This window comes from Saimiri boliviensis, chromosome 8 (assembly GCF_048565385.1).
Source record: "Saimiri boliviensis isolate mSaiBol1 chromosome 8, mSaiBol1.pri, whole genome shotgun sequence".
Lineage (NCBI taxonomy): Eukaryota > Metazoa > Chordata > Mammalia > Primates > Cebidae > Saimiri > Saimiri boliviensis.
Window position 1 is genome coordinate 32,088,481 of NC_133456.1, and position 25,064 is coordinate 32,113,544.

The 25,064-nt window shown below is 38.0% G+C and overlaps 1 protein-coding gene across 4 annotated transcripts in view; it reads left to right on the forward strand.

Moving 5' to 3' along the window:
- The window catches only part of TMEM39A (transmembrane protein 39A), a 33,349-nt gene that overhangs the window by 2,003 nt on the left and 6,282 nt on the right, over positions 1-25,064 (forward strand). For all 4 annotated transcript variants that reach the window (XR_012518777.1, XM_074404322.1, XM_074404321.1 and 1 more), the window contains exons 3-6: positions 6,322-6,544; positions 11,955-12,038; positions 15,750-15,904; positions 24,348-24,696. Coding sequence is in view for 3 of the 4 variants with exons in the window: in XM_074404322.1 (XP_074260423.1) it covers positions 6,322-6,544; positions 11,955-12,038; positions 15,750-15,904; positions 24,348-24,696 (811 nt within the window). In the remaining variant the exon portion in view is untranslated. The remainder of the gene's footprint in view (positions 1-6,321; positions 6,545-11,954; positions 12,039-15,749; positions 15,905-24,347; positions 24,697-25,064) is intronic.

Consider the following 25,064-nt stretch of genomic DNA (forward strand, 5'->3'; position numbering starts at 1 on the left):
TAAAATTGTCAAAAAAAATTGGTATTAATAATGGTAGCTGTTTATTAGGGTAACTCATGCCATCAGGAAGTTTGATCATGTAGCAGTGCAAAGAAATGCTTTTATCTAATCAAGTATTTGCCCAAGATAATTTCTGCCAGCTAATTTCTCCTTCCTCCCTGAAAAAAGCTTTTCTCTTGCCTGGATATTAATTTTCAGAGCTAGCAATCAGTACTACTCCTGTGTTTTCAGGGCTCTCTAATGGTATTTATACACTTTTGTTTTCTAGGCCTGACCTTTGCCCTTTTTTTCCTGATTTTCCAATCCCTCTTCCACCCAATCTTTAAAATTAGTTCTGATCTCATCATTTCAGTGGACCTATTCCTGAGATTCCAGTTTGGAGGGATTTGTTCAGTCTCTGATTTTCATACTAATTTTTAATCCAAGTTTTGTTTATGTAGGTATACAGAGTAGCTAGTTTGTTCTACATTATTTTTCACTCTGCTATTCATTAGATTTCCTTATTTTAAAAGTGGTGATACGATTTGCATCATAGCAGGATGTTGAAAATAAATGAAATAGTAAATTGCAGTAACTTTAAAAAACTACAGAATTTTCCAAAATTTCTACAAATAAGTATTTTATATATTTTAAAATAAAAAATAAAAAGAATGAGAATATGCAAAAATGCTTTTGAATAAAGTACTATCTACTATAGGTATTGAGATAAAAGTTGTTTGCTATTTGAGGTACATGCCTTAATTTTATTAATACATACTATCAACTTACTGATTCAGTACTTTCAAATTGTGATAGAAAATCCTAGCTGTCCCTAACTAGTATTCTACCTAGCTTAAAAATTCTAGCTTTGCCTCCATATTAACTCCAGCAATTCTTTGTTTATTCTCTTTGACTTCGAGGATTCCTCTAGATAATTATGTTCTCAAACTGTCCCATGCAGTCCCCTTTTGGTGTCTCATGGGTTGCTTTAGAAGGGATTAGAAGGGAAAATGGGCCATGCAAGCCTAACAGTCTAGGCTTGAGGTTTCCTAGTCTCTTAATCAGATTAACTCTTTTTCCTGTGTATTTTAAATACTAAGATACTATGTAAAATATCTTGGGGGAAGGAAAATAAAGTGTTCTGCTATTAAAAAGAACTGAAAGCCAATGAAAATGTCATTTGTAGATGCTTCTGCTTGCACTTAGAGTCTGCAAGTAGTATACTGAGAAGAAGTAGGAATATTTGGAAAATACCTCTGCTCTTAACTGCCTTCACTATAGCTCTTCTATCCTGGTATTCAAGGTTCCAACCATGGTTGCCTTAATCTACCTTTCTCACTTCCTTTAACATATGTTTATTTAGCAATTAACTGGGAGGAGTGAGGGATGGGTAGAATAAAGTATTTTCCAACATTGTAAAATGAAAGAAATAATTGTTCATGGTTTGAAAAGTCACCAAGATTATTATTGAGTGATTATTTTGTGACATGTTTACCTAGAGAAATTATTTTGGGAAAAGAAAGCTTTATATTTGTATACTTGGTGGAAAGCAAGCAGATGGAATAATTTGTTATAAAAGACCTGGGGGAGGCAGGGCTCAGTGGCTCACGCCTGTAATCCCAGCACTATGGGAGGCTGAGGCGAGTGGATCACAAGGTCAGGAGTTCAAGACCAGCCTGGCCAAGATGGTGAAACCCTGTCTCTACTAAAAAAATACAGAAATGAGCTGGGTGAGGTGGTAGGTACTTATAATCCCAGCTATTGGGGAGGCTGAGGCAGGAGAATCATTTGAACCCAGGAGGTGGAGGTTGCAGTGAGGTGAGATCGCATCGCTGCACTCCAGCCTGGGCAACAGGAGCAAGATTCCCCATCACAGGAAAAAAAAAAAAAAAGACCTTGGGAAGAGGTATAAAAACATAAGATTAAAGAACTAGTATGTAGTTTCTAATATAGTTTTAGGAAGGATATATACAAATAAAGAGAGTGTTCAGGTGAGGAGAACTCACTTCTGGAGTGCTGTAGAGCATTGGAGGGAAATAGGTAATTGCTTGAGTATTATATGCTTTAGGATAATACATTTGATTCTGCAAGATAGACATAGGTCAGCTGTAGCAGAGAGCATTTGCCCCTGTTTGGTAGGTGTTTGTGGTCTAATTGACAAAGTTAAACTCTAGAATGTCAAAGCGCTAGTTTGGTAACACAATCAAGATTGAAATTATAGTTCCTAGGCCAGGCACGGTGACTCATGCCTGTAATCCCAGCACTTTGGGAGGCCGAGGTGGGTGGATCACCGGAGGTCGGGAGTTTGAGACCAGCCTGATCAACCTGGAGAAACCCCGTCTCTATTAAAAATACAAAATTAGCTGGGCATGGGGATGCATGCCTGTAATCCCAGCTACTCTGGAGGCTGAGGCAGGAGAATTGCTTGAACCCGGGAGGCAGAGATTGCGGTGAGCTGAGATTGTGCCATTGCACTCCAGCCTGGGCAACAAGAGTGAAAATCCATCTCAAAAAAAGAAAAAAAAAAAGAAATTGTAGTTCCTTGTCCTGCTTTCCACCTTTGGGCAGCAGGGATTTGTTCTTGCAACAGTGTATTTAGATTATTATCCTTTTGAAAAAGGAACATATATTGTGTATTTCTGAATTTCTTAGAGAGCTTCTGATTGGAGAATCTTATTTGAGAAGAACTGAGGGATTTTTTCTTTCTTATTCCTTGCATATACTTTGTTAATGTCACCTGAACATGTCCAAATGACCACTGCTTTCCTTGTCTCTTCTGTTCCTATTTATGCCTTTTAATCTTTCTTCCTTTACCCTTTTGCTTCCCTAAATTCTGCTGCTTGCTGGCTCCATACGAGTCAGTCTTAGGCCTGCTGTGTTAACCCTATCCCAAATGAAAACTTTACATGCAAGGACAAAGCGCAGGTGTTCAGCATAAACCACATTGTTTATACAGTTTAGGCACAGTGAGCCATTCTTGTTATGTAGGGAAAGTTCATATCACTGTAGGGAACTGTTTACTAGTCAGGGTTCCCAGATGTAAGCCTTGTAAGCAGGCTTTCCTAAGAGTAGCTATGCTGAACACCTGCTTTCCTTTTGGGAGTCTGGAATTTTGGTACTGCTAGGAAGAAGGTACCCCTGTGGCCCTCCCCCAATAAAAGCCTTGGGCTTTAATGAGCTTTCCTGGGTGAATAGCACTTCACATTTGTTGTCACAGATCATTGCTAGAGAAATTATATGAGTTCTGAATAGATTCTTAAATCTGTTTGTATAGCCTATTAGAGGAATAATACTTTAACTTTTCCTAAATAATACCTCTGTGACTGATTTTTTGAGATATATTGACTGAATCTGTTTCAGTTTCTTTTTTCAGTTTTAAAAACAATCATATATCTTCTTATGTTTTCAACTTTATAGATCAGATGGAGAAAACATAATCTCATTCTTTTTATATAGGAGTACCTTTTTCCTACTGATGCTCCAGATCTTGGTTTTTGTTTGTTTGTTTGTTTGTTTGTTTGTGGTTTTTTTTTTTTTTGAGATGAAGTCTCACACTGTTGTCAGGCTAGAGTGCGGTGGCGCGATCTCTGCTTACCACAACCTCTGCCTCCCAGGTTCAAGTCATTCTCCTGTGTCAGCCTTCTGAGTAGCTGGGATTACAGGCACGTGCCACCACACCCACCTAATTTTTGTATTTTTAGTAGAGAAGGGGTTTCACCATGTTGGCTAGGCTGATCTCGAACTCCTGACTTCGTGGTCCACCTGCCTTGGCCTCCCAAAGTACTGGGATTATAGGTGAGAGCCACCGTGCTTGGCCAGATCTCATTTTGTTTGACCTTTGTCTCTTTGTTTTCTGGCTTGATGTTTAATAGTCAAGGCTGTATAGAGTATGACAAGTGTAGGTCTTTCATACTTTGTTTTGAATGTCTTTCTTGAGGCCCAGCATTTTATTGACTTTGTTAATGGTAAAAACACATTTGTCTACTTCACTTGGGAAAAATTCTCTAAGTACCTTTTCAGCCCTAAAGTCATAACAAGTAATTTAGCATGTGTTCCCCCTTAGTGTATTTTTGACTGAAAGGAAATAAGAATTTTTAGTTTGTTCTAGAGTAGAGGCTCATAACCTTGTAACTGCTCATAAGAATTTTTAATTTCATAAATCAACTAGAGTGAGGGAATAGATTGGCTGCTTGTTGTAATTATCTTCATGCAAGTCTACCAACTTGTAAACTTCCAAAGCTGCCTTTCATGTTGTATTGTGTGAAATGGTGCCTCCTGGAGGCATATTAGAGTGCTGTGGCCCACCTCAAAGACTTTATGATTGAGCAGGTATGTTTGAGACCTACTGGTGGTTCACAATCTATTACTTGGTAGGCTTGCTGTCCTGGAGTATGCTCTGAGAATGCGAAGAGGAAACTTTTTTTCCATACCCTCTTCCCCCAGTTCCTGTTCTTCCCTTCTGGGTCTTCTGAGTTTCTGCCATAGTATTCTTAAGCATTCAGAATGAGCAGAGTTCATATTCCCATAAGTCACTTAAAGTACTGTACTACATACCAATTTCTGTATTTGGAAATTTTAGAGTAGAATGGTAATGCTAATATTGTTCCTTCTCTCAAATCTTCTTTGGAAGTATCTAAGCCAAGCTTCTTTTCTTTGGTCTGTAAAAAATAGTAGACCCTTAGATCTCTAAGTATTCCCAGGAATATAAACAAAGGAAACTTTTCTCCTACTTCCATCTTATACCTTTAGGTAGCCTTCTGATCTATAAGAGCATGGAAGAAAGAACAATAAGAAGATAGGAATTAAAATGTGTCTTTTTTTTTTGTTTTAAGAGATCTCTCTCTCTCTCTCTCTCTCTTTTTCATAACTGTATTGGTCTACTGCCTTTTCAACCTAAAGGTACATATTTGCAGTGAAATAAGAAAAGTATAGTCTCTGTTCTTAAGATTATAGTCTGGTAGGCAAGACATAATGTAGATATATGTAAAATATTATGTAACAGTATGAAAAATGCAGTAATAAAAGCATAGTTAGGTATTATGGTGGCACAGAGGAGAGATGAATCAGTTTTGATTGAGAATAAGCTTCAGAGAGAATGTGTTTTGAGTAGCTTAAAAATCTTGAAGAGTAAAAAAAGTCTTGAAGGATTTTGTCACTATGTATGCATGTGAGAAGTTAAGGTGATTATGGAAGGTGATATTACATGTAAAGGGAATAACATATGCAAAAGAATAGCATGTATGTTCCAGAAAGCAAATAGCATGAGTATCATATAGGGTGCATGTGAAGGAGTGATAAGAGGTGAAGCTAGTCTGTTAAGCTGAGGGGTCTCATAGGGCTACTAAAAATTTTTTGCTATTATCCCACTGGTAGTAGAGAGCAGTTAAAGGGTTTTAGGTAAGAATAAGACTATCAGAGTTTTACCTTAGAAAGATCCCTGAAGAGAGGTTGGAGGGTTTAGTGAAAGTGGAGTTGAGTATAGGAGGATTACTGCAGTAGTTTGGGTGAAAATAGTGAATTCTTGAACTAAGGCAAATGAGTTTAAAGACAAAGGTGCAGTTTGGACAAAGTTTTATAAAGTGGAGTCTAGGAGATTTAGAGACTGACTGGATATGGAGAGGCAGAAGAAAAGTTTTTTTGGTGGGGACAGAGCCAGGGTGGAATGCAGTGTGGCATGATCTCGGCTCGCTGCAGCTTTAGCCTCCTGGGTTCAAGTGATTCTCCTGCCTCAGCCTCACAAGAGGCTGGGATTACAAGTGTCTACCACCACGTCCAGCTAATTTTTGTATTTTTAATAGAGACGAGGTTTTTTTTTGAGACGGAGTTTCACTCTTGTTACCCAGGCTGGAGTGCAATGGTGCGATCTCGGCTCACCGCAACCTCCGCCTCCTGGGTTCAGGCAATTCTCCTGCCTCAGCCTCCTGAGTAGCTGGGATTACAGGCACACGCCACCATGCCCAGCTAATTTTTTGGTATTTTTAGTAGAGACGGGGTTTCACCATGTTGACCAGGATGGTCTCAATCTCTTGACCTCGTGATCCACCCGCCTCGGCCTCCCAAAGTGCTGGGATTACAGGCTTGAGCCACCGCACCCGGCGAGACGAGGTTTTGCCGTGTTGGCCAGGCTATTTTGAACTCCTGACCTCAGGTGATCCACCCACCTTGGTCTCCCAAAATGCTGGGATTACAGGTGTGAGTCACTGTGCCTGGCCAATAAAAGTTTTAATAGGCCAGGTGCGGTGGCTCAAGTTAAGGGGTAGATGGAGGAGACAGCAGGAGCCTTTTGTGTTTTGTGGCAGTGGAGGTTATCACCGTTGAGTTAACCATAGTTTTCTCTTTCAGGAATGGTAGTGCTATTGGCCTTCCAGTCCCACCTATCACAGCCTTAATCACCCCAGGTCCTGTTCGTCATTGCCAGATTCCTGACTTGCCCGTGGATGGGAGCCTGCTCTTTGAATTCCTTTTTTTCATCTACCTATTGGTTGCTCTTTTCATTCAATATATCAACATTTATAAAACTGTGTGGTGGTATCCTTACAATCATCCTGCTTCTTGTACATCACTGGTAAGTCTTGTTCAGCCTTTAAGTTCTTCATGTTATTTAACCAAGAAACTATCTGGAAAGCCCTTCTCTAGAAATTATTTTTCTTAGTAATTTTTCATTTAATAAAATGTTTTTCTGCTAGACCACAGATTACTTTAAGAAATAAAATTTCATGATAAGATTGTTAAAATATAAGTACTACCAGAGGAAGTCAAAATATAAATGAAAATGCAGAAAACATTTAAATAATTTATTATAGTAACATCACAGAAAGGTTTTGGTATTTAGCTTTCTCTATACCATTTTAAATTTGTAAGTATAAGGTGTCAGTGTGATTATATTCTAACAACTCTACCCTTTTAATGGCTGAATTAGGATAATGGTAGCATCTATTACAAATAAACTCTGAAGCAGTTGTCCTGGTTGCCAAGAGTTCGTCCATGTGGTCAATCAGGGGACCCAGGCTGATGGAGATTCTACTGTCTTCCAACATGTGACCTCCAAGGTGGCTGTGACCAATCTCTGTCAGCTAGAAGGGGAAAGAGTTTAGGGAAATATAAAGGAGAGTTTCTGATGGGCCAGGCTTACATCATTTCCACACATGCCCACTCATAACTATAAGAGAAGCTAAATATAGTCCTTTAGCTGGGTACATCATGAACCTAAATAAAATTGGGTTCTGTCACCCGAATGAAATTGAGATGCAAAATTGGCTGTCTTTGCTGAAGTACATAAAAATATATTGTACTTCTCTTCTCTTTCCAGCTACTAAGAGTATCATGATAGTCTTGATGCAAAGAAGGTTCACCATAGATGGGTGTATAAAAAAATATTGGTAAGGCCCAGTCATGGTGATTTATGCCTATCATCCCAGCACTTTGAGAGGCTAAGGCAGGAAGATTGCTTGAGCCTAGGAGTTTGAGACCAGCCTAGGCATCATAGTGAGACATTGTCTCTACAAAAAATAAAATTAGCTGGGCGTGGTAGTGCACACCTGTGATCCTAGCTTCTCGGGAAGTTGAAGTGGGAGGATTGCCTGAGCCCGGGAGATTGAGACTGTAGTGAGCAAAGATTGTGGCCACTGAACTCCAGCTTGGCTGACAGAATGAGACCCTGTCTCAAAAACTAAACTAAAATAAAAATATAAGTATATGCATTGTTAAGGCTAGTCAGATTACTTGACAGATTGTTGGCAATAGCATATTTGGTTGGGTGATAGAGATATGCTCTAGGTGAAAGAAGACTGTTGTCCTAAGTAGGTTATATATATACTGGGGACTAATAAAAGATTAGAAAGCCTCCCTAGCTTGGTGAACAGAGAAAGGAAATGTGGGCTAAAATCCTTAAGATGAGAATAAAAACTTTTGTCTTAAATATTTGTATCATTTGGTTGTTCCTGGAATTAACTATTAAAAATTTGCTTGCTATATTGACTTTCTGTCTACTTAATATCAGTGGTAAGAATGTTAATTTCTGTATTGAAAAATTAAAATGATTTACTGCCAAATTTAATTTTTTTAATAGTCTTTATTTTCTTAACTGAATTATGAGCTTATTGAATGTAGTAACTGTACTTCATTCATCCTTTTTGGCCATGGTGTTTTGAAAAGAAGTTGGATTAGATGTTCTTTAAGGCTTTTTCCAGTTACATAGCTCTATAAATAAATACTATCTTAACAGTGTCAATAGCAAACACATATTAAAATATTTAGTAGATTCTTTACAAGTATTATCTCATTTACTCTTTACAAAAATGGGTAAGTATCATTATATGACTCCCATTTTAAAAATGAGGAATGTGGCCGGGCGTGGTGGCTCAAGCCTGTAATCCCAGCACTTTGGGAGGCTGAGGCGGGTGGATCACGAGGTCAAGAGATCGAGACCATCCTGGTCAACATGGTGAAACCCCGTCTCTACTAAAAATACAAAAAATTAGCTGGGCATGGTGGCGCGTGCCTGTAATCCCAGCTGCTCAGGAGGCTGAGGCAGGAGAATTGCCGAGATCGCGCCATTGCACTCCAGCCTGGGTAACAAGAGCGAAACTCCGTCTTTAAAAAAAAAAAAAAAAAAAAAAAAATGAGGAATGTAAGACCTATCAACTGGTTCAAAAATCACATAGTGGCAAAGTGAGTGCCCAAGTCCAGACCAATCTACTGTGCTTTATTTCCTGTTTTTATCCTGTATTTATTCTTTAAGTGCTTCTTGGATAGTTCATTATAAAATTTCTACTTCGTTTGACATTCCCCCGGAAACTTCTCATTTGTTGAATTTTCAAGATCATTGAAGAGTTCTTTGCCCAGTCTAACATGTCTGACTACCGTTCTCTAGAAAGTCACCTACAAATACTGTCTTGAAACAGAGGGAGCCAGTATTCTTGTCATAATCAGCCTTTGCTTTGACCCATACCACCAAAAATGAATGGCTTTTGCTACCTTTCCCCCTAACTTCACTCACTTCTAATTCAAGTTTTTTGTGATGCCTATGGTTGAAAGAACCTCGATCATATCTAGAATCTTAGTTGCAAGAAAGTCTGGAAAAGTCATTTTTAGCTTTCCAGCCTCTGTAGTAGAGAAATGCACACTTAATGGAGGTTGTAGAGTAAACTGGCTTGCTTATCTGATGCACATGATCTTTGCTAAAGCAAAGCTTAAAATTGAGTTGTAAAGGCAAGAGTAACGTGAAAATTTAGAAGAGTTTAGCTCGTGAATCTGAAAGGAACCTGTATCAGTGAGTTGTTCAAAGATAGAATGGACTGCCAGAGACCAAGTTTTTTCCTGTTACTGAAGGTATTGAAGTGTGGAAGGTGGTTACCTGGCCAGGAGGCTCTAGCAAGGACTTGTGTCCCAAATATGTGGTCTTTCTTTTAAGTTTTCTTTATTGTGAGTGTCTGGGTCAGACACTCATAATAATTTTGTCAGATTTATATATTAGGTTTTTATTTTTCCATTTCAAAATCTTAAAAAAACTGTGGACACTTGAATATGTGAAGTATAATTCTAGCTGTCAACCAATTAACTGAATGAGTCTTAATCCTAAGAAACATAAAAGCCAGAAGTAGCAAATTATTCAGAATAGTCAGGAATAGAGGGCTCTGATTAATCAAATGTTCTGGGTTACAAAGAGTTAATCATAAACACATTACCAATTTTCGTTGATTTGATTATAACATAATTTGCTTAACAAAAAGATGTATTAGGCACTTAAATATTTTGGTTTTTTTTTGAGACGGAGTCTTGCTCTGTCACCAGGCTAGAGTGCTGTGGCGCGATTTTGGCTCACTGCAACCTCCGACTCCCTGGTTCAAGCGATTCTCCTGCTTCAGCCTCCCAAGTAGCTAGGATTACAGGCACACGCCACCACGCCCAGCTAATTTTTGTATTTTTAGTAGATATGGGGTATCACCATGTTGGCCAGGATGGTCTCAAACTCCTGACCTCGTGATCCGCCTGCCTCAGCCTCCCAAAGTGCTGGGATTATGAGTATGAGCCACTGTGCCCAGCCAATGTTTTTAAAAATGTCTTAGATGGACTGGTGATATATTAATAAGGCCCAGATATCAGCAAGGGGTCAAGTGAATCTGCATGCATTATTTTGGAAGAGTACGGTAAACAGGGAGGAATCCCAAAACTAGGAGGGGTTAAATACTGTTAGAATCCATAATAGGGAGAATAGGAAACAATCTGAGTAGTGGCAAGCCACTCTGTTGACATTCTGGCTGCTCTGTCTCTAAAACGTATACTAAATTTGGCCACTTCATTAATCTCCATTGCTACTCACACTGTTCAGTCTGTTATAATTTTTCACTGAATTAAAAGTAAGAGCTTCTTAACTGATCTTGCCCCACTACAATAGTTATCTCATTCCAGCTTTCTTGCTGCTTTTTAGACACACTAGGCATATATCTTCCTGTCTTAGGGCCTTTGTGATTGCTTTTTCTTCTGTCTGGGGTCCTTTGCCCCCAGCTCGTGATGTTAGGTGCCTTTTTGTCATTCAGCTCTCAGCCCAAATGTCATCCTCTCAGAGATAGCCTCCCTAACCACCAATTTAAATGGGCCCTGTACCTCCTTCTTAATCATTATTTGTTACTGTTTTATTTTTTACAAGCAGTTTTAACTATTTAAAATGCTTCTGTTTGGAAGCTTGTTTATTGTTATTACTTGTACTGCTTCTTCTAACAAATTTATTGAAGATAAGGGTTTAGCTGCCATAACAGGGTGGCTAAAACAAAATAGAAACTTATTTCCTTATTTAATACAAGTTTAGGTGGGTGATATAACATTAGTGTGGCAACTCTGTATTTATTGCTCTTCCATCACCAGTGTGCTTCTTCCAAACCACAGTCCAAGGCAGTTGCTCCAACTCCAATCATAATATCTAACCAGCAGGAAGGAGAAGGAAAAAAGAAAGGGGGACAGCTCCTCTTAGAAGAGTACAGCTTAGAAGTTGTGCATATTACTTTTTCACTCAACCTTTGGCTAAAAGTAGCTTTTGCGAGGGAGGCTGGAAAATGAACCTTTAATTGGCTAGGAGTCAGCGTCCAGTTAAATTTTATGGTGTTGGAGAAGGAATGAATAGTAATCTCTACCATTTCCTTTCCCTCTCACACCACAGTAGAAAGTAAGATCCAGGAGAGCAGGAACCTTGGCTGTCATCGTCCACACTGTATCTTTGGTGGGAAGGAGAGTACCTGGCACATTGTGGATGCTAGGTATAGATTTATTAAACAAATTAATTGAGAAATTTAACTTTTCATTCTGGAAGGAATTGTGGAAACCTACAGACCTTTTGACCATCAAAATGAAAATACTTCCTGATTTTGGTAGTTCCTGGGATATTGTTACTAAAGACTTTTCATGTGCTTATTACCGTAGTCATATATACAGACTTAGAACTAGAAGGAACTGTAGAAAGCATCTAGGTAATGCTATTATTTTATAGAAAAGACCAAACATAAGGCATACTTCTAAATCAAACAAGAGAGAAATAATAAATGAGTATAATTGATGTACCAACTACTAGAGAGTTTAGTAGATGCCCAATTAGATTAACATAAGCTTGCATAAGAGACCAACAATAGTAACTTCTGAAGACTGTGAATCCCAACTGATCTATTAAATTTGGCACATTGCAAATAAGTCATTTTATATAAATTTTTTGCCATCATTCTGTAGGTTATAACTTGTTAAATCTGCAATGTTTTTGTTTTGATACAGTAATACTTTTGAAAAGGGAGAGGAATACACTCCAGATAGTTTAAAATAGTGTTTAAAAAGTTAAAGCAATTTGTCATGAAAGAAGAAGTAGAAGGTAGGTAGTCTCTCCAAGATCTCTCATATTCCCATAGTCTATAAGAGTATGGTGACCTAAGGAAGGTCTTTTGAGTGATACATATTGTATTTCTTTCTGACGTAGTTATTTGTTTCTGTTGTAGAATTTTCATCTCATTGATTATCATCTGGCAGCATTCATCACAGTGATGCTTGCAAGGAGGCTTGTATGGGCTCTCATCTCAGAGGTAACAGTTCATTCACTCTATTCTATCACATGTAGCTGGAGTTAGTTACTAGAATGAGTGCAGGTTGAAAACGTGACATGTCCCAATTTAATAAAACAATAAATTACTTTATTCACTTGTCAGTTCTGCCAGTACTTTAAAAAAAGTTTCCCTGCAGTGTATTTAAAATTCAAGTGTCAATAACTGTTAGAAAATTCATTTGTAGGGTCAAAGAGCTTATTTTCAGCTTCTGAGTTTGTCAGTACAATTTTAAAAATTTAAATAGTCTCAGAAAAAAATAGGATGAATGTCAGGGAACTATTAATATGAAGAGTTATCTGTACACATAAACAGTTGCATCTAAAACATTCAGTTCCAGATATTTACTTGATACTGTTCGTATATACCATTTGAGAAGTTTGTTGGCAAGAAATATTTGAGTTTCTTAAAACTTAGAATTTTAAAAAAGCAGTATCAGAATTTATATAGGATTAATCTGAAGATTAGAATCTAAAGCAGAATGAGAAAGAATTAAAACATTAAATGATCTTTTTAAAATTAAAAGTTATTGACAGAGCTGGCCATCGATATTATTTTTCATATATTTGTAAATCTCAATGAGGGAGGGAAAATGCTTTCTTAAAATATTGTTATCTTGTGCCCTATAAATGATTACAAAAAAAATGTTAATTTAGTTGAAGTGGCTAATAATTTTAATCTTGGAATTTATAATTTAGTATGAATTTTTTTGGTTTGTTTTTTGAAACAGAGTCTCACTCTGTCGCCCAGGCTGGAGTGCAGTGGCATGATCTCGGCTCACTGCAACTTCCACCTCCTGGGTTCAAGCAATTCTTGTGTCTCAGCCTCTCGAGTAGCTGGGACTACCCATGCCTCACTAATTTTTTGTATTTTTATTAGAGATGGGGTTTCACCATGTAGGCCAGGCTGGTCTACAACTCCTGATCTCAGGTGATCCTCCTGCTTCAGCCTCCCAAAGTGCTGGGATTACAGGTGTGAGCCACTGCACCCGGCCAATTCATTGTGGCATTTAAAATGAATAGTTACTATAATCATGGATAATTGAGAGTCAACTTCTTTTTTCCAAAACATACTTAGAAAGTCTGTGTGTGTAAGCTCTGATGTTCAGGAACCTTATTTCTGGAGGCTGAGTAATTGGAGATACTAAGTCATGTTCTGAGAACCATTTGAAGTTAACCAAATGAAGTTAACTATTAGTAGTAGGATTGCTTGTTTTTCATAGTAGGAAAGTCTGTTTATAATCTTTTCTTTCAGAGTTTTTATTTAGAGGATGAAAATAGAAACTGACTTTTTGGTGTATTGTGAAAGCATGTTCTTTCTTTAGAGCAGGCGTCCCCAAACTTTTTACACAGGGGGCCAGTTCACTGTCCCTCAGACCGTTGGAGGGCCGCCACATACTGTGCTCCTCTCACTGACCACCAATGAAAGAGGTGCCCCTTCCTAAAGTGTGGCGGAGGGCCGGATAAATGGCCTCAGGGGGCTGCATGCAGGCCGCAGGCCGGGCCACAGTTTGAGGACGCCTGCTTTAGAGAATCTCAGTGGAATTTTATGTTTTCATCTGTTAAAATAAGTAGGAAATGATTTTGTTTCATCCGTTTAGTTACTTAGAAATGCTACTTGTATATGTCCAATTGGTATGCCTAGTTAGTGTGTAACCTTTCAAAATTGGACTTTTTACCTTGTTGCTGCAAAGCTTATAACTTAAATTGCTAAAAGTAGTATAGCAGCTTTTGCATAGTCTTAGTTGGAATAGGCTTGCAATTCTTTTCGAGATGGAGTCTCAATCTGTCTCCCAAGTTGGAGCACAGTGGTGCCATCTCAGCTCATGCAACTTCTGCTTCCCAAGTTCAAGTGATTCTTCTGCCTCAGCCTCCTGAGTATCTGAGATTATGGGCGCCTACCACCATGCCCAGCTAATTTTTGTATTTTTAGTAGAGACAGGATTTCTATTTGAGAATTATTTGTATAGTTTCATATCCTGTACTTTAAAATTGACATAGTGTTACGAATATTTTTCTGCTCCTTACCTAGCTAACACTTACTTATCCCTTAGGTTTCAACTTAAATATCATTTACTAACGCAATCCATCTCTAGAATAGGATCTCCTGTTACTTGCTTTCCATAGCAGCCTACTCTTTCTGTAGCACTCATTACAATTATAAAACTGATTAAGTGTAAGCTTAATGTTTGGTTTTCTTGGTTAGGCAGCTTCATAAACATGAGTTTTGTTTGTCTTGGTTATCACTGTGCCCCTAGGACCTGGTAAAGGGCCTGTCACATATAGCTTAGTGATTAGCACCTTGGGCTCTGGAATGAGGAAAAATTAATGAACAAATCCAAGCTCTGTGCTCTGATGACATTGGGCAGAAGCAGTCTTTTTTATTTCTAACCCTGAACTTTTGAGAAAGAAGTAATGGAATAACTCCAGTAGCTTAAATAACTTTGCTAAGCTTTAATATGTGAGGTACGTTGGCATGAGGGTGTGTGTCAGGGGAGTGAGGTGAAACTATGTGCCAGGCTATGGCTGAGAACAGCTTGAGCCGTCTTCATAGTTTGAGGTTAAGCAGTTCATTATGGCATTTATTTAACTGCTTCTTTGCATTTTAAAGTAACTATATTATGTGTGTGTGTATATATATATATATATATATATATATATATATATATACTATATATAGTATACAGTATATTGTATATATGTTACATGTACTCTGTGATATGATCTGTAAACTAAGAAACGGATATATAGGAGGGACCTGAAAAGCTCCTTATCCCCTATCATGTACTGTTGACTCTAGATAATTTTTTTCTCCTTTCTGGGTTCCATCACTGCTCTCTTGGAGGTTATGGGGATCCTTCATTTTCCCCTACAGTTTGCTCATTCTCTTCTCCCTAGTTTATTTTGAAAGAAAATGGCATTGCAGAGTATGTTTTTGACATGTGCTTACTATATTTAGTAAGTTTTAAAGATTTACAATTGAAGAAGCATATTTGAATAGCTGTGATAAAAAGAAGTGGAAGTGATTATGCTTATTTCCATGTTTTCAAAAGTTAAAAAAGAAACTTATAATTATATAGGGATCTGTTAAAGAAGATCTGATTATCTTTTGAAACCTCATTAATTTATTAAACATTAATTCATCAAGCAGATTAGAGGTGAAGATTCAAAGAAAAATAGAAATATTGTTACTGCTGTTGAGGTCCTTACAGTCTAATGGGAAGAAAGACAGATAAATTAGTGCCAGGCTATGTTTATGTACATAAAAAATCACTGGTTAAGTTGTTAAAATATAGGTTGCTTGACTCAAGATTTTATTCCTTACCTCTGGAGGGGAAAGTTGTTAGGAGTTTACATGTTCAGTTAGTAGCCCAGGTGATTCTGAATATGGTCCATCAAACATAATTTGAGAAGCTCCAATGTAAACAAATTAGATGACATAATAAGACCTTAAAAGAGGTCTGTCGATGGCATTATCAGGAAACAGCAAGAAGGAAACAATTAACTGTGCCTGGAGAAGTCTGAATTTTCAGTTATTAGGAAGATAAGGTGGGATGGGGCAGTTTTTCTTTTATTTCATTTCTTAAAGACACATTTTAGCTTCCGTGCAACCTATTAAGTTCTTACTTGAGTTCCATTGCTTTTGAAGAAGATCATTTACAAAGTGTTCCTTTTGGTGCTTCCAAACTTTCAGGCTACTAAAGCAGGTGCAGCATCAATGATTCACTACATGCTTCTGATATCAGCTCGCTTAGTACTGCTCACTTTGTGTGGATGGGTACTTTGTTGGACCCTCGTCAATCTCTTTCGAAGCCATTCAGTCCTCAATCTCCTTTTTCTTGGCTACCCGTGAGTACTCCAGTTTTACCATATTATTAGTAAATCTTTAGAAGTTGTCGGTCATGTAAGTGATACTACAAAAGAGTAAAAAATGAAATTCTTCAAATATAAATGAAGCATTTAGAAAATTGGAAAATCCACAAGTATGATGAACATATAATTTGCTTTCTAAACCGGAGTGCAGTTGGGACAACAGGCATAAACCAGGACTATCATGGGAAACCTGGAATGTAGGGCTATTTTGCCGATGGAGAATATTTTAATTATCTCTCATCACCAAGTAAAGGCCCCTGTTACTATCTGTATTGGGGCAAATGGTGGTTAATTTTAGATTAATGAATTGGTTTGAAAACCAGTCTTACCCTTGGTTGGTCATATTACTTTGATCTTTGGGTTCCTGTAACAGAAGTACAATAAGTCGTTCTCCCTTATCCGTGGTTTTGATTTCTGAAGTTTCAGTTACCCCAAGGTCCAGAAACATTAAATAGAAAATTCCAGAAATATGTGACAAATTATGTTTTAAATTATGTGCTGTTCTGAGTAGTATGGTGAAATCTCTGGCTATCCCACTTTGTCTTACCAGGGTGTGAATCATCTCTTTGTCCACCATGTCCATGCCATGCATGCTTCCTGTCAGTTGCTTAGTAGCGGACTTGGTTATTAGACAGACTGGTGTGGTATCACAGGGCTTGTGTTCAAGTGACCTTTATTTTACTTAATATGGCCCCAAAGTGTAGTTATGCTCACAATTCAGATATGCCAAAGGAAGCACTTTACAGTGCTTCCTTTAAGTGAAAAGGGAAAGTTCTTGACTTAATAAGGAAAGAAAAAAAATCATACCGAGGTTGCTAAAATTTACTGTAAGAATGAATCTTCTATCCATGAAATTGTAAATAGTGTATTGTTATAATTGTTTTATTTTGTTATTAATCTTTTATTGTACCTAATTTATAAGTTAAAACTTCATTATATGTATGTATATATAGTATAGGAAAAACCATAGTGCATTTAGGGTTTGATACTATCCACGGTTTTAGGCATCCACTAGGGGTGTTGGAATGTCTTCCTGCAGGTAAGAGGGTCTACTTCATGCCATATTCAAGTGCTGTAGACATGTATATGTATTATTATGTTTGTAACCAACATTTTATTACAAAAACTTTTAAACATTCAACAAGGTTGAAAGAATTTTATAGCTATCACCAGTGTAACCCTCACTGAGATGATTCTGCCTATTAATCTTTTACTGTAATTGTGTAATACATATCTGTTCATCTATCCATCCCTCTATCCATTGGTCCATCTTACTTTTGATGCATTTCATTGTTAAATTTCAGACCTCAGTTTGCTTTCCCCTAAATACTTCAGCATATGTGTATCATTAACTAGAACTCGATATTTGTTTACAGCTTTTTTTTGAGATTAAATTCATATAAATAAAATTTCCAAATCTTGTGTGTATGGAGTTTTGATAAATGTGTACACACCTGTGTAACTTAAACCCCTATCAAGACTTAGAGTGTTAGGCATACTTCACAACATTCTTTCATGCTACTTTTCCATCAAACTCCACCACTGTCTAGAGACAATTTCTTTTTTTTTTGAGTCAGGGTGTTGCTCTGTCATGCAGGCTGGAGTGCAGTGGTGCGGTCTCAGCTCACTGCAGCCTTGACCTCTCAGGCTCAAGCGATTCTCACCTCAGCCTCCAAAGTAGCTGGAACTCCAGGTACACACCGTCATGCCCCACTAATGTTTGTTTTTTTTTTTTTTTTTTTTTTTTTGGTAGAAACAGGATTTCACCATGTTGCCTAGGCTGAGGAATAAGGTTTTTTTTGATTCCAGAGTCCTTGTCTTAATCACTACTATCTCAGTAGTTCTCAAAATGTAGTTTCTAGAACAGCAGCATCAGTATCACCTTTAAATTTTTTAGAAATAGAAATTCTCAGAATCTACCCCGAACCTACTGAAATAGAAACTGGAAAGTAGGACCTAGCAAGTTTGTATTTTAACAAGCCATTGAGGTGATTCTGATGCATGCTCAAGTTAGAGAATTATTGCTTTGTATTATTTATGGTGCTGAAATGTTAGTGTGAATTTATGTGTGTAACTGCAAAGTATAAAATCAAGCCATAATCAGAGATTGTACTAATAAGGAAGGCAGGAAGAGTCTATTGGTCATTCTATGGTAGGTCTGATTACATTGTTTAAACAGTTATTTAAAGCACTCATCAACTGCGACTGAATTCATTAATATTACCCTTGTTTTCTACAAAATGAATTATCTGTTACATTTTTCATGACTCAGATTTCATATAAGGAATATATTTTACATAAATTGTTTCTATATTTATAGATTAATATTTCAGCTATTTGAATTGAAAACAAATTTTTAGTCATTCTTCTTACTGGTTGAATCAGTTAGAAGACTAACCATATCTGATTTGAAAGGCAAATTATAGATATATTGAAGAATATTTTGGCCAAGTTTAAGAGGACTCCCATCATCAAGTTGGCTAGCAAACTTTTCTGTTTCAATTTAGGTATATAAAGAAACTTAATTATTCTTAGAGATTCTCTACACCCCATAAAACAATGAAATAATTATGTAATTTAAATACATTTTAGTTTTAAACATGCAGGTGTACCTCAGAGATAATGTAAGTTTTGTTCCAGACTGCTGCAATAAAGTGAATATCTCAATAAAGCAAGTCATGTCAATTTTTTAATTTCTTAGTACATGTGAAAGTCATATGTACACTATACTGTGGTCTATTTTATTTTTGACACAGGGTCTTGCCCTGTCACCCAGGCTGGCATGCAGTGGCACAACCACGGCTCACCGCAGCCTTGTCCTCCTGGGCTCAAGCAGTTCTAGGATACTGGGACTATAGGCGTGTGCCAGCATGCCTGGCTAATTTTTAAATTTTTTTTTTTTTTTTAGAGATCGGATCTTGTTTTGTTGCCCAGGCTGGTCTTGAACTCCTGGGCTCAAGTGATCCTCTTGCCTTGGCCTCCGAAAGTGCTGGAATTACAGACGCGAGTCATGGCCAGCCTTATACTATCTATAGTCTATTAAGTGTGCAATAGCATTATGTCTTTGAAAAGTACGTATCTTAATTAAAAAATACTTGATTGCTAAAAAATGCTGATAAGCATTTGAGCCTTGAGTGAGTTGTAAACTTACTGCTGGTAGAGAGTCTTGCCTCAGTGTTGATGGCTGCTGACTGATTAGGGTGGTGGTTGCTGAAGGTTGGGATAGCTTTGTCACTTTCTTAAAATAACACAACAGGGAAGTTGGCCACATACTTCCCTTCATGAAACATTTCTCTGTAGTATGTGATGTGTTTGATAGATAATATTTTACCCACAGTGAAACTTCTTTCAACATTGGAGGCAATTGTCTTAAACCTTGCTGCTGCTAAAAAACCAAGTTTATATATTATTCTAAATTCTTTGTTGTCATTTCAACAGTGTTTACAGCATCTTTACCAGAAGTAGATTTTATCTCAACAAAGACTTCCTTACCCATAAAAAGCAATTCCTCATCTGTTTAAATTTGATCATGAGGATCACTTGAGCCCAGGAGGCATATGTTGCAGTGAGCCGTGATCATGCCACCATGCCTGGCTAATTTTTGTATTTTTTTTTTTTTTTTGTAGAGGTGGGGGTTTGTCCTGTTGCCTTGGCTGATGTTGAACTCCTAGGCTCAGGTGATCTAGCCTCCTTGGCTTCCCAGAATGCTGGGATTATGGGCATGAGCCACTGCACCTGGTCCAGGCTCCACTTCTAATTCTAGTTTTCTTACTTTTTCTACCACATTTGCAGTTACTTTCTCCACTGACGTCTTGAACCCCTCAGAATCATCCATGAGGGTAGGAACCAACTTCTTCTAGATTTGTTTTTGTTAATTTTGTTCTTTGTAATTTTGACCTCCTCTCATAAACCACAAATGTTCTCAGTGGCATTTAGCATGGTGAATTCTTTCCAGATGGTTTTCAGTTTACTTTGCCCCCCTCCATTGGAGGAATCTATCTAATGCAGAAATAGCCTTACAAAATGTATTAAGACTTGAAAATCAGAATTACTTTTTGATCCATGGCTGCAGAATGGACGCTATGTTTACAGGCATAAAAACAACGCCAATACATCTCCATTGGAGCCTTTGGTGACTAGGTGCATTGTCACTGAACGGTAAATAATTTTTTTTTTTTTTTGAGACTGAGTCTCGATCTGTCACCCAGGCTGGACTGCAGTGGTGCAATCTTGGCTCACTGCAACCTCTGCCTCCGAGGTTCAAATGATTGTCCTTCCTCAGCCTCCCAAGTAGCTGGGACTACACGTGCATACCACCACACCTGGCTAATTTTTTTGTATTTTTAGTAGAGATGGGGTTTCACTGTGTTGGCCAGGCTGATCTCAAACTCCTGACCTTAGGAGTGATCCACCTGCCTCGGTCTCCCAAAGTGCTGAGATCACATGCGTGAGCCACTGAGCCTTGTCTTAAGTAATCTTTTTAAGGGAATGTATTTTTCTGAGCAGTAGTTCTCAACAGTGAGCTTATTCAGTAAATCATGCTGTAACTAGATGTGCTGTCATCCAAATCATGTTGTTCTATTTCTAGAGCACTGACAGAGTAGATTTAGCATAATTGTTAAGGGTGGTAGGATTTTTAGAATGGTAAATAAACATTGGCTGCCACTTAAAGTCACCAGCTGTGTTAGACCCTAACAAGAGAGTCAGCTTATCGTTTGGAAACTTTGAAGCCAGGCATTGAAGACCCTAACAAGAGAGTCAGCTTATCGTTTGGAAACTTTGAAGCCAGGCATTGACTTCTCCTCTCTAGGTATGGAAGTCTAGATGGCATCTTCTTCCAATACAGTTTAAGGCTGTTTTGTCACCATTGAAAAGTCTGTTGTTTAGTTTAGCTACCTTCGTCAGTGATCTTAGCTAGGTCTTCTGGATAGCTTGCTATAGTTGTTACATTCACACTTGCTGTTTCACCGTGTGCTTTTATATATTATGGGACAGCTTCTTTCCTTAAACCTCATGAACTAACCGCTGCTACCTTCAGACTTTTCTTCTATAGCTTTCTCGCCTCTCAAGCTTCATAGACTCAAAAAGAGTTTGGGCTTTGCTCTGGATTAGGCTTTGGTTTAGGGCAATGTTGTGGCTGTTTTGATCCATCAGACCATATCAGCAAACTGTCTCCATATCAGCAGTAAGGCTTTTTGGCTTTCTTACCATTTGTATGTTGACTGGAGGAGCAGTTTTAGTTTCCTTCAAGAACTTTTTCTTTGCATTTACAATCTGACTAGCTACCATAAGAGGCCTAGCTTTCAGCCTGTCTGGGCTTTTGACATGCTTTCTCACTAAGCTTAATGATACCTAGGTTTTGATTTAAAGTGGGAGACGTGTGACTGTCCTTTCACTTGAACACTTGAAGTCCATTTAGGATTATTAGTTGGCCTAATTTCAGTATTTTTGTATTTTAGAGAATAGGGAGGCCTGATGTGAGGGAGAGAGATGGGGGAATGGCTCATTGGTGGAGCAGTGAGAACACACATTTATCCATTAAGTTGGCCGTCTCATATGGGTGCAGTGCGTGGTGTCCCAAAGCAATTACAGTAGTAATATCAAAGGTCATAGATCACATAGCAGATGTAATAGTAATGAAAAAGCTTGAAATATTGGGAGAATTACTAAAATATGACAGAGATACAAAGTGAGCACATTGGAAAACCCCCAGATATGCTTGATGCAGGTTGCCACAAACCTTCCATTTATATTAAACGCAGTATCTGGGAAGCACAATGAAGTCAAATACAATAAAATGAGGTCTGCCTGTGTTTGCCTTCTTTACTTTTAAGAAGTTGTGTAATCTACCTTTTATTTAAACTTCAATTTAAAAATTAAGTGTGAGAAATTTAAAATACTGGATTATGACAATAGCTACATATTTAATTTCCTGTTTATTCATCGGTTAAAATAAGAAAGAAGCCCTTTTCTATCTTTTTTCCCCTCAGTTCTCAAATAGCTTCTTATTAGGGTAAATTAGTCTAAAGTCTAACAGATGTGGTTTCTAAGTATATCTTGAATTGGTCCATTGCTCTCCATGGTTTCTACTATTATATTATAAACCTTCATCTGGTCTTCTGATAATCCATTCTTCTTTTCCATTTCATTTTTATTGTAGCTAGAATGATTTTCACTATGGGAAACTTAATCATGTTACTATCCCTCTTTAAAATCCTTAATGAATTATTCCTCCCCTCCCTTTTTTTTTTTTTTTTGAGATGGAGTCTCGCTCTGTCACCAGGCTGGAATGCAGTGACACAATCTCAGCTCAGTGCAACCTCTGCCTCCTGCGTTCAAGCAATTCCCATGCCTCAGCCTCCTGAGTAGCTGGGACTACAGGCATACGCCACCATGCCTGGCTAATTTTTTATATTTTAGTAGAGATGGGGCTTCACCATGTTGGCCAGGATGGTCTTGATCTCCTGACCTCATGATCTGCCCGCCTTGGCCTCCCAAAGTAATGAATTATTTTCTTTACCTTACAAAGCCCTCCATGGTGTAAGCCTTTGTTATTACCTTTCTTGTTTGTTTGTTTCTGTCTTTCTTTCTTTTTTGTGATGGAGTTTTGCCCTTGTTGCTAAAGCTGGAGTCAATGGCATAATCTCGGCTCACCGCAAGCTCAGCCTCCTGGGTTCAAGCGATTCTCCTACCTCAGCCTCCCAAGTAGCTGGGATTACAGGCGTGTGCCACTGTGCCCAACTAATGTTTTGTATTTTTAGTAGAGACAGGGTTTCTCCATGTTGGTCAGGCTCGTCTTGAATTCCCGACCTCAAGTGATCCACCCACCTTGGCCTCCTAAAGTGCTGGGATTACAGGCGTGAGCCACCGTGCCTGGCCTCCAGTTTCTTTTATTCTACACTATATCAGTTATCTATTGCCACAATAATGCTGTAACAACCACAAAACCATAGAAGCATACCACAATGTGTATTTATTGTGCATGTGTTGGGGTTAGAAGTCAGGAGGCTTGCCTGACTCAGCTGGGTTCAGCCACATATATGGGACAGTTGGAATACTATAAGAAGTTATCAGTAGTCTCAAAAATATTCACTTCTTTAACCAAGTAACTTTACTTCTGGAAATTCATTGGTACTTCTAGAATTTTTTTTTTATTAATTAATGAAACATTTATTGCATACTTAAAGTATGTTTCAACCACTATCTGAGGTACCAGAGTTATAGCAGTGAATTAAGCACAGTCAATCTCTGGTTCATAGAGCTTAAATTGTAGTGAAGGGAAGATTGACTAAGAAAGAAAACAAACAAAACTACCCCAAAGTTAAAAATTGAATAAACATGGTAAGATCTGTGGAGAAAAATAAGCAGGAAAGGAGAACTAGGGTCGCCTGTGGGAATGGGATGAGTGATATAGTAGGGAGGCAGGAGGGTTCCCTACTGAGGGGGACATTTGAGGTGAAGGACAAGCTGTACTAAAATGACCAAACACACACACATGCATTAGGAAAATCCTTATCACATCATTATTTATAGTAGTGGAAAATAAGAAACAGCCTAAGTTTCCACCAAGAGAGAAATAGGTAAATTATGGTACATCTATAGGAGAATGCTATAGTATCTTTAAAAATTGCTATAGAAGACCAGGCACGGTGGCTCACGCCTGTAATCCTAGCACTTTGGGAGGCTGAGGCGGGCAGATCACAAGGTGAGAGTTCAAGACCAGTCTGGCCAACATGGTGAAACCCCATCTCTACTAAAAATACAAAAAAATTAGCCAAGTGCAGTGGCAGGCGCCTGTAACCCCAGCTACTTAGGAGGCTGAGGCAGGAGAATCGCTTGAACGTGGGAGGTAAAGGTTGCCATGGGCTGAGACTGCACCCTTGCACTCCAGCCTGGGTGGCAGAGAAAGACTCTGTCTCAAAATTTAAAAAAAAAAAAAAAAATTGCTGAAGAAAATTATTTAGACATGAGAAAATAGTATACAGGGAAAATACTCTATACACACATTCCTGCACACATACAAAGTTAAAACAGCAGGATACAAAACACTTGGTACTGTATGAGGCCAAACATGAAAGGAAAAAAGCATGTATTACTATATATAAAGTTTACAAACTTTGTATTGGAAATAATGTGCCTCCACTTATAAAAATGATTATTGCTAGGTAATGTATGTTTTGCAATTGTAAATTTTCTGTCAGTTTTTAATATTCTACAATGAATGTGCACTGCTTTTATGGAAAGCAATTGAAGAGCTTCCCAGATAATGAATTTACCATCAGCAAAGTCCCTCTTGAGTTATGTTTACTCTTGTGGGTCCTGACTATTTTATTGACATAAGTTGTAAGTTATATTGACATAAATTATAAGGTGTGATTTTAGGTGGTATCTGGTCTCATTTTCATACTTTGTTTTACAGGTTTGGTGTTTATGTTCCTCTCTGCTGTTTTCATCAAGATAGTAGAGCTCATCTTCTTCTCACAGACTATAACTATGTGGTTCAGCACCAGGCAGTAGAGGAAAGTGCCTCGACGGTGGGAGGCTTGGCCAAATCCAAAGACTTTCTCTCTTTGTTGCTGGAGTCTCTAAAAGAACAGTTTAATAATGCCACACCCATCCCCACCCACAGTTGCCCCTTATCTCCAGACCTCATTCGCAATGAAGTAGAATGTCTGAAAGCAGATTTCAACCACAGAATCAAGGAGGTTCTCTTCAACTCTCTCTTCAGTGCCTACTATGTTGCATTTCTCCCCCTGTGTTTTGTGAAGGTAAGTGGTTATCTTACTTTTATGTACTCCTGGATTTGTGTGTGAATTACATAAACTGGGTATTTCTTGTTTAATCCCCCTTTTCTCTGTCTCCCCTTTGGCAGCCTGGATGGTGGAGTTCGGCTGCATCTGGAGTGCACTAATACCGCTCCTGGTTGGCGGATAGGTATTTCCATATATGTGATGCACCCATGGTGGTTCCTTCTTTTTTTCTTTTCTTTTCTTTTCTTTCTTTTTTTTTTTTTTTAAAGTATTTTTAGTTTCTGGGGAGAATAAAAATGTACTTATAATAGAACCAGTATGTAGTAGCTTGAGAGGACCAAGGTTTTAGTAAAACTCAGCCTACTGTGGTTGATCTTAACATGGTG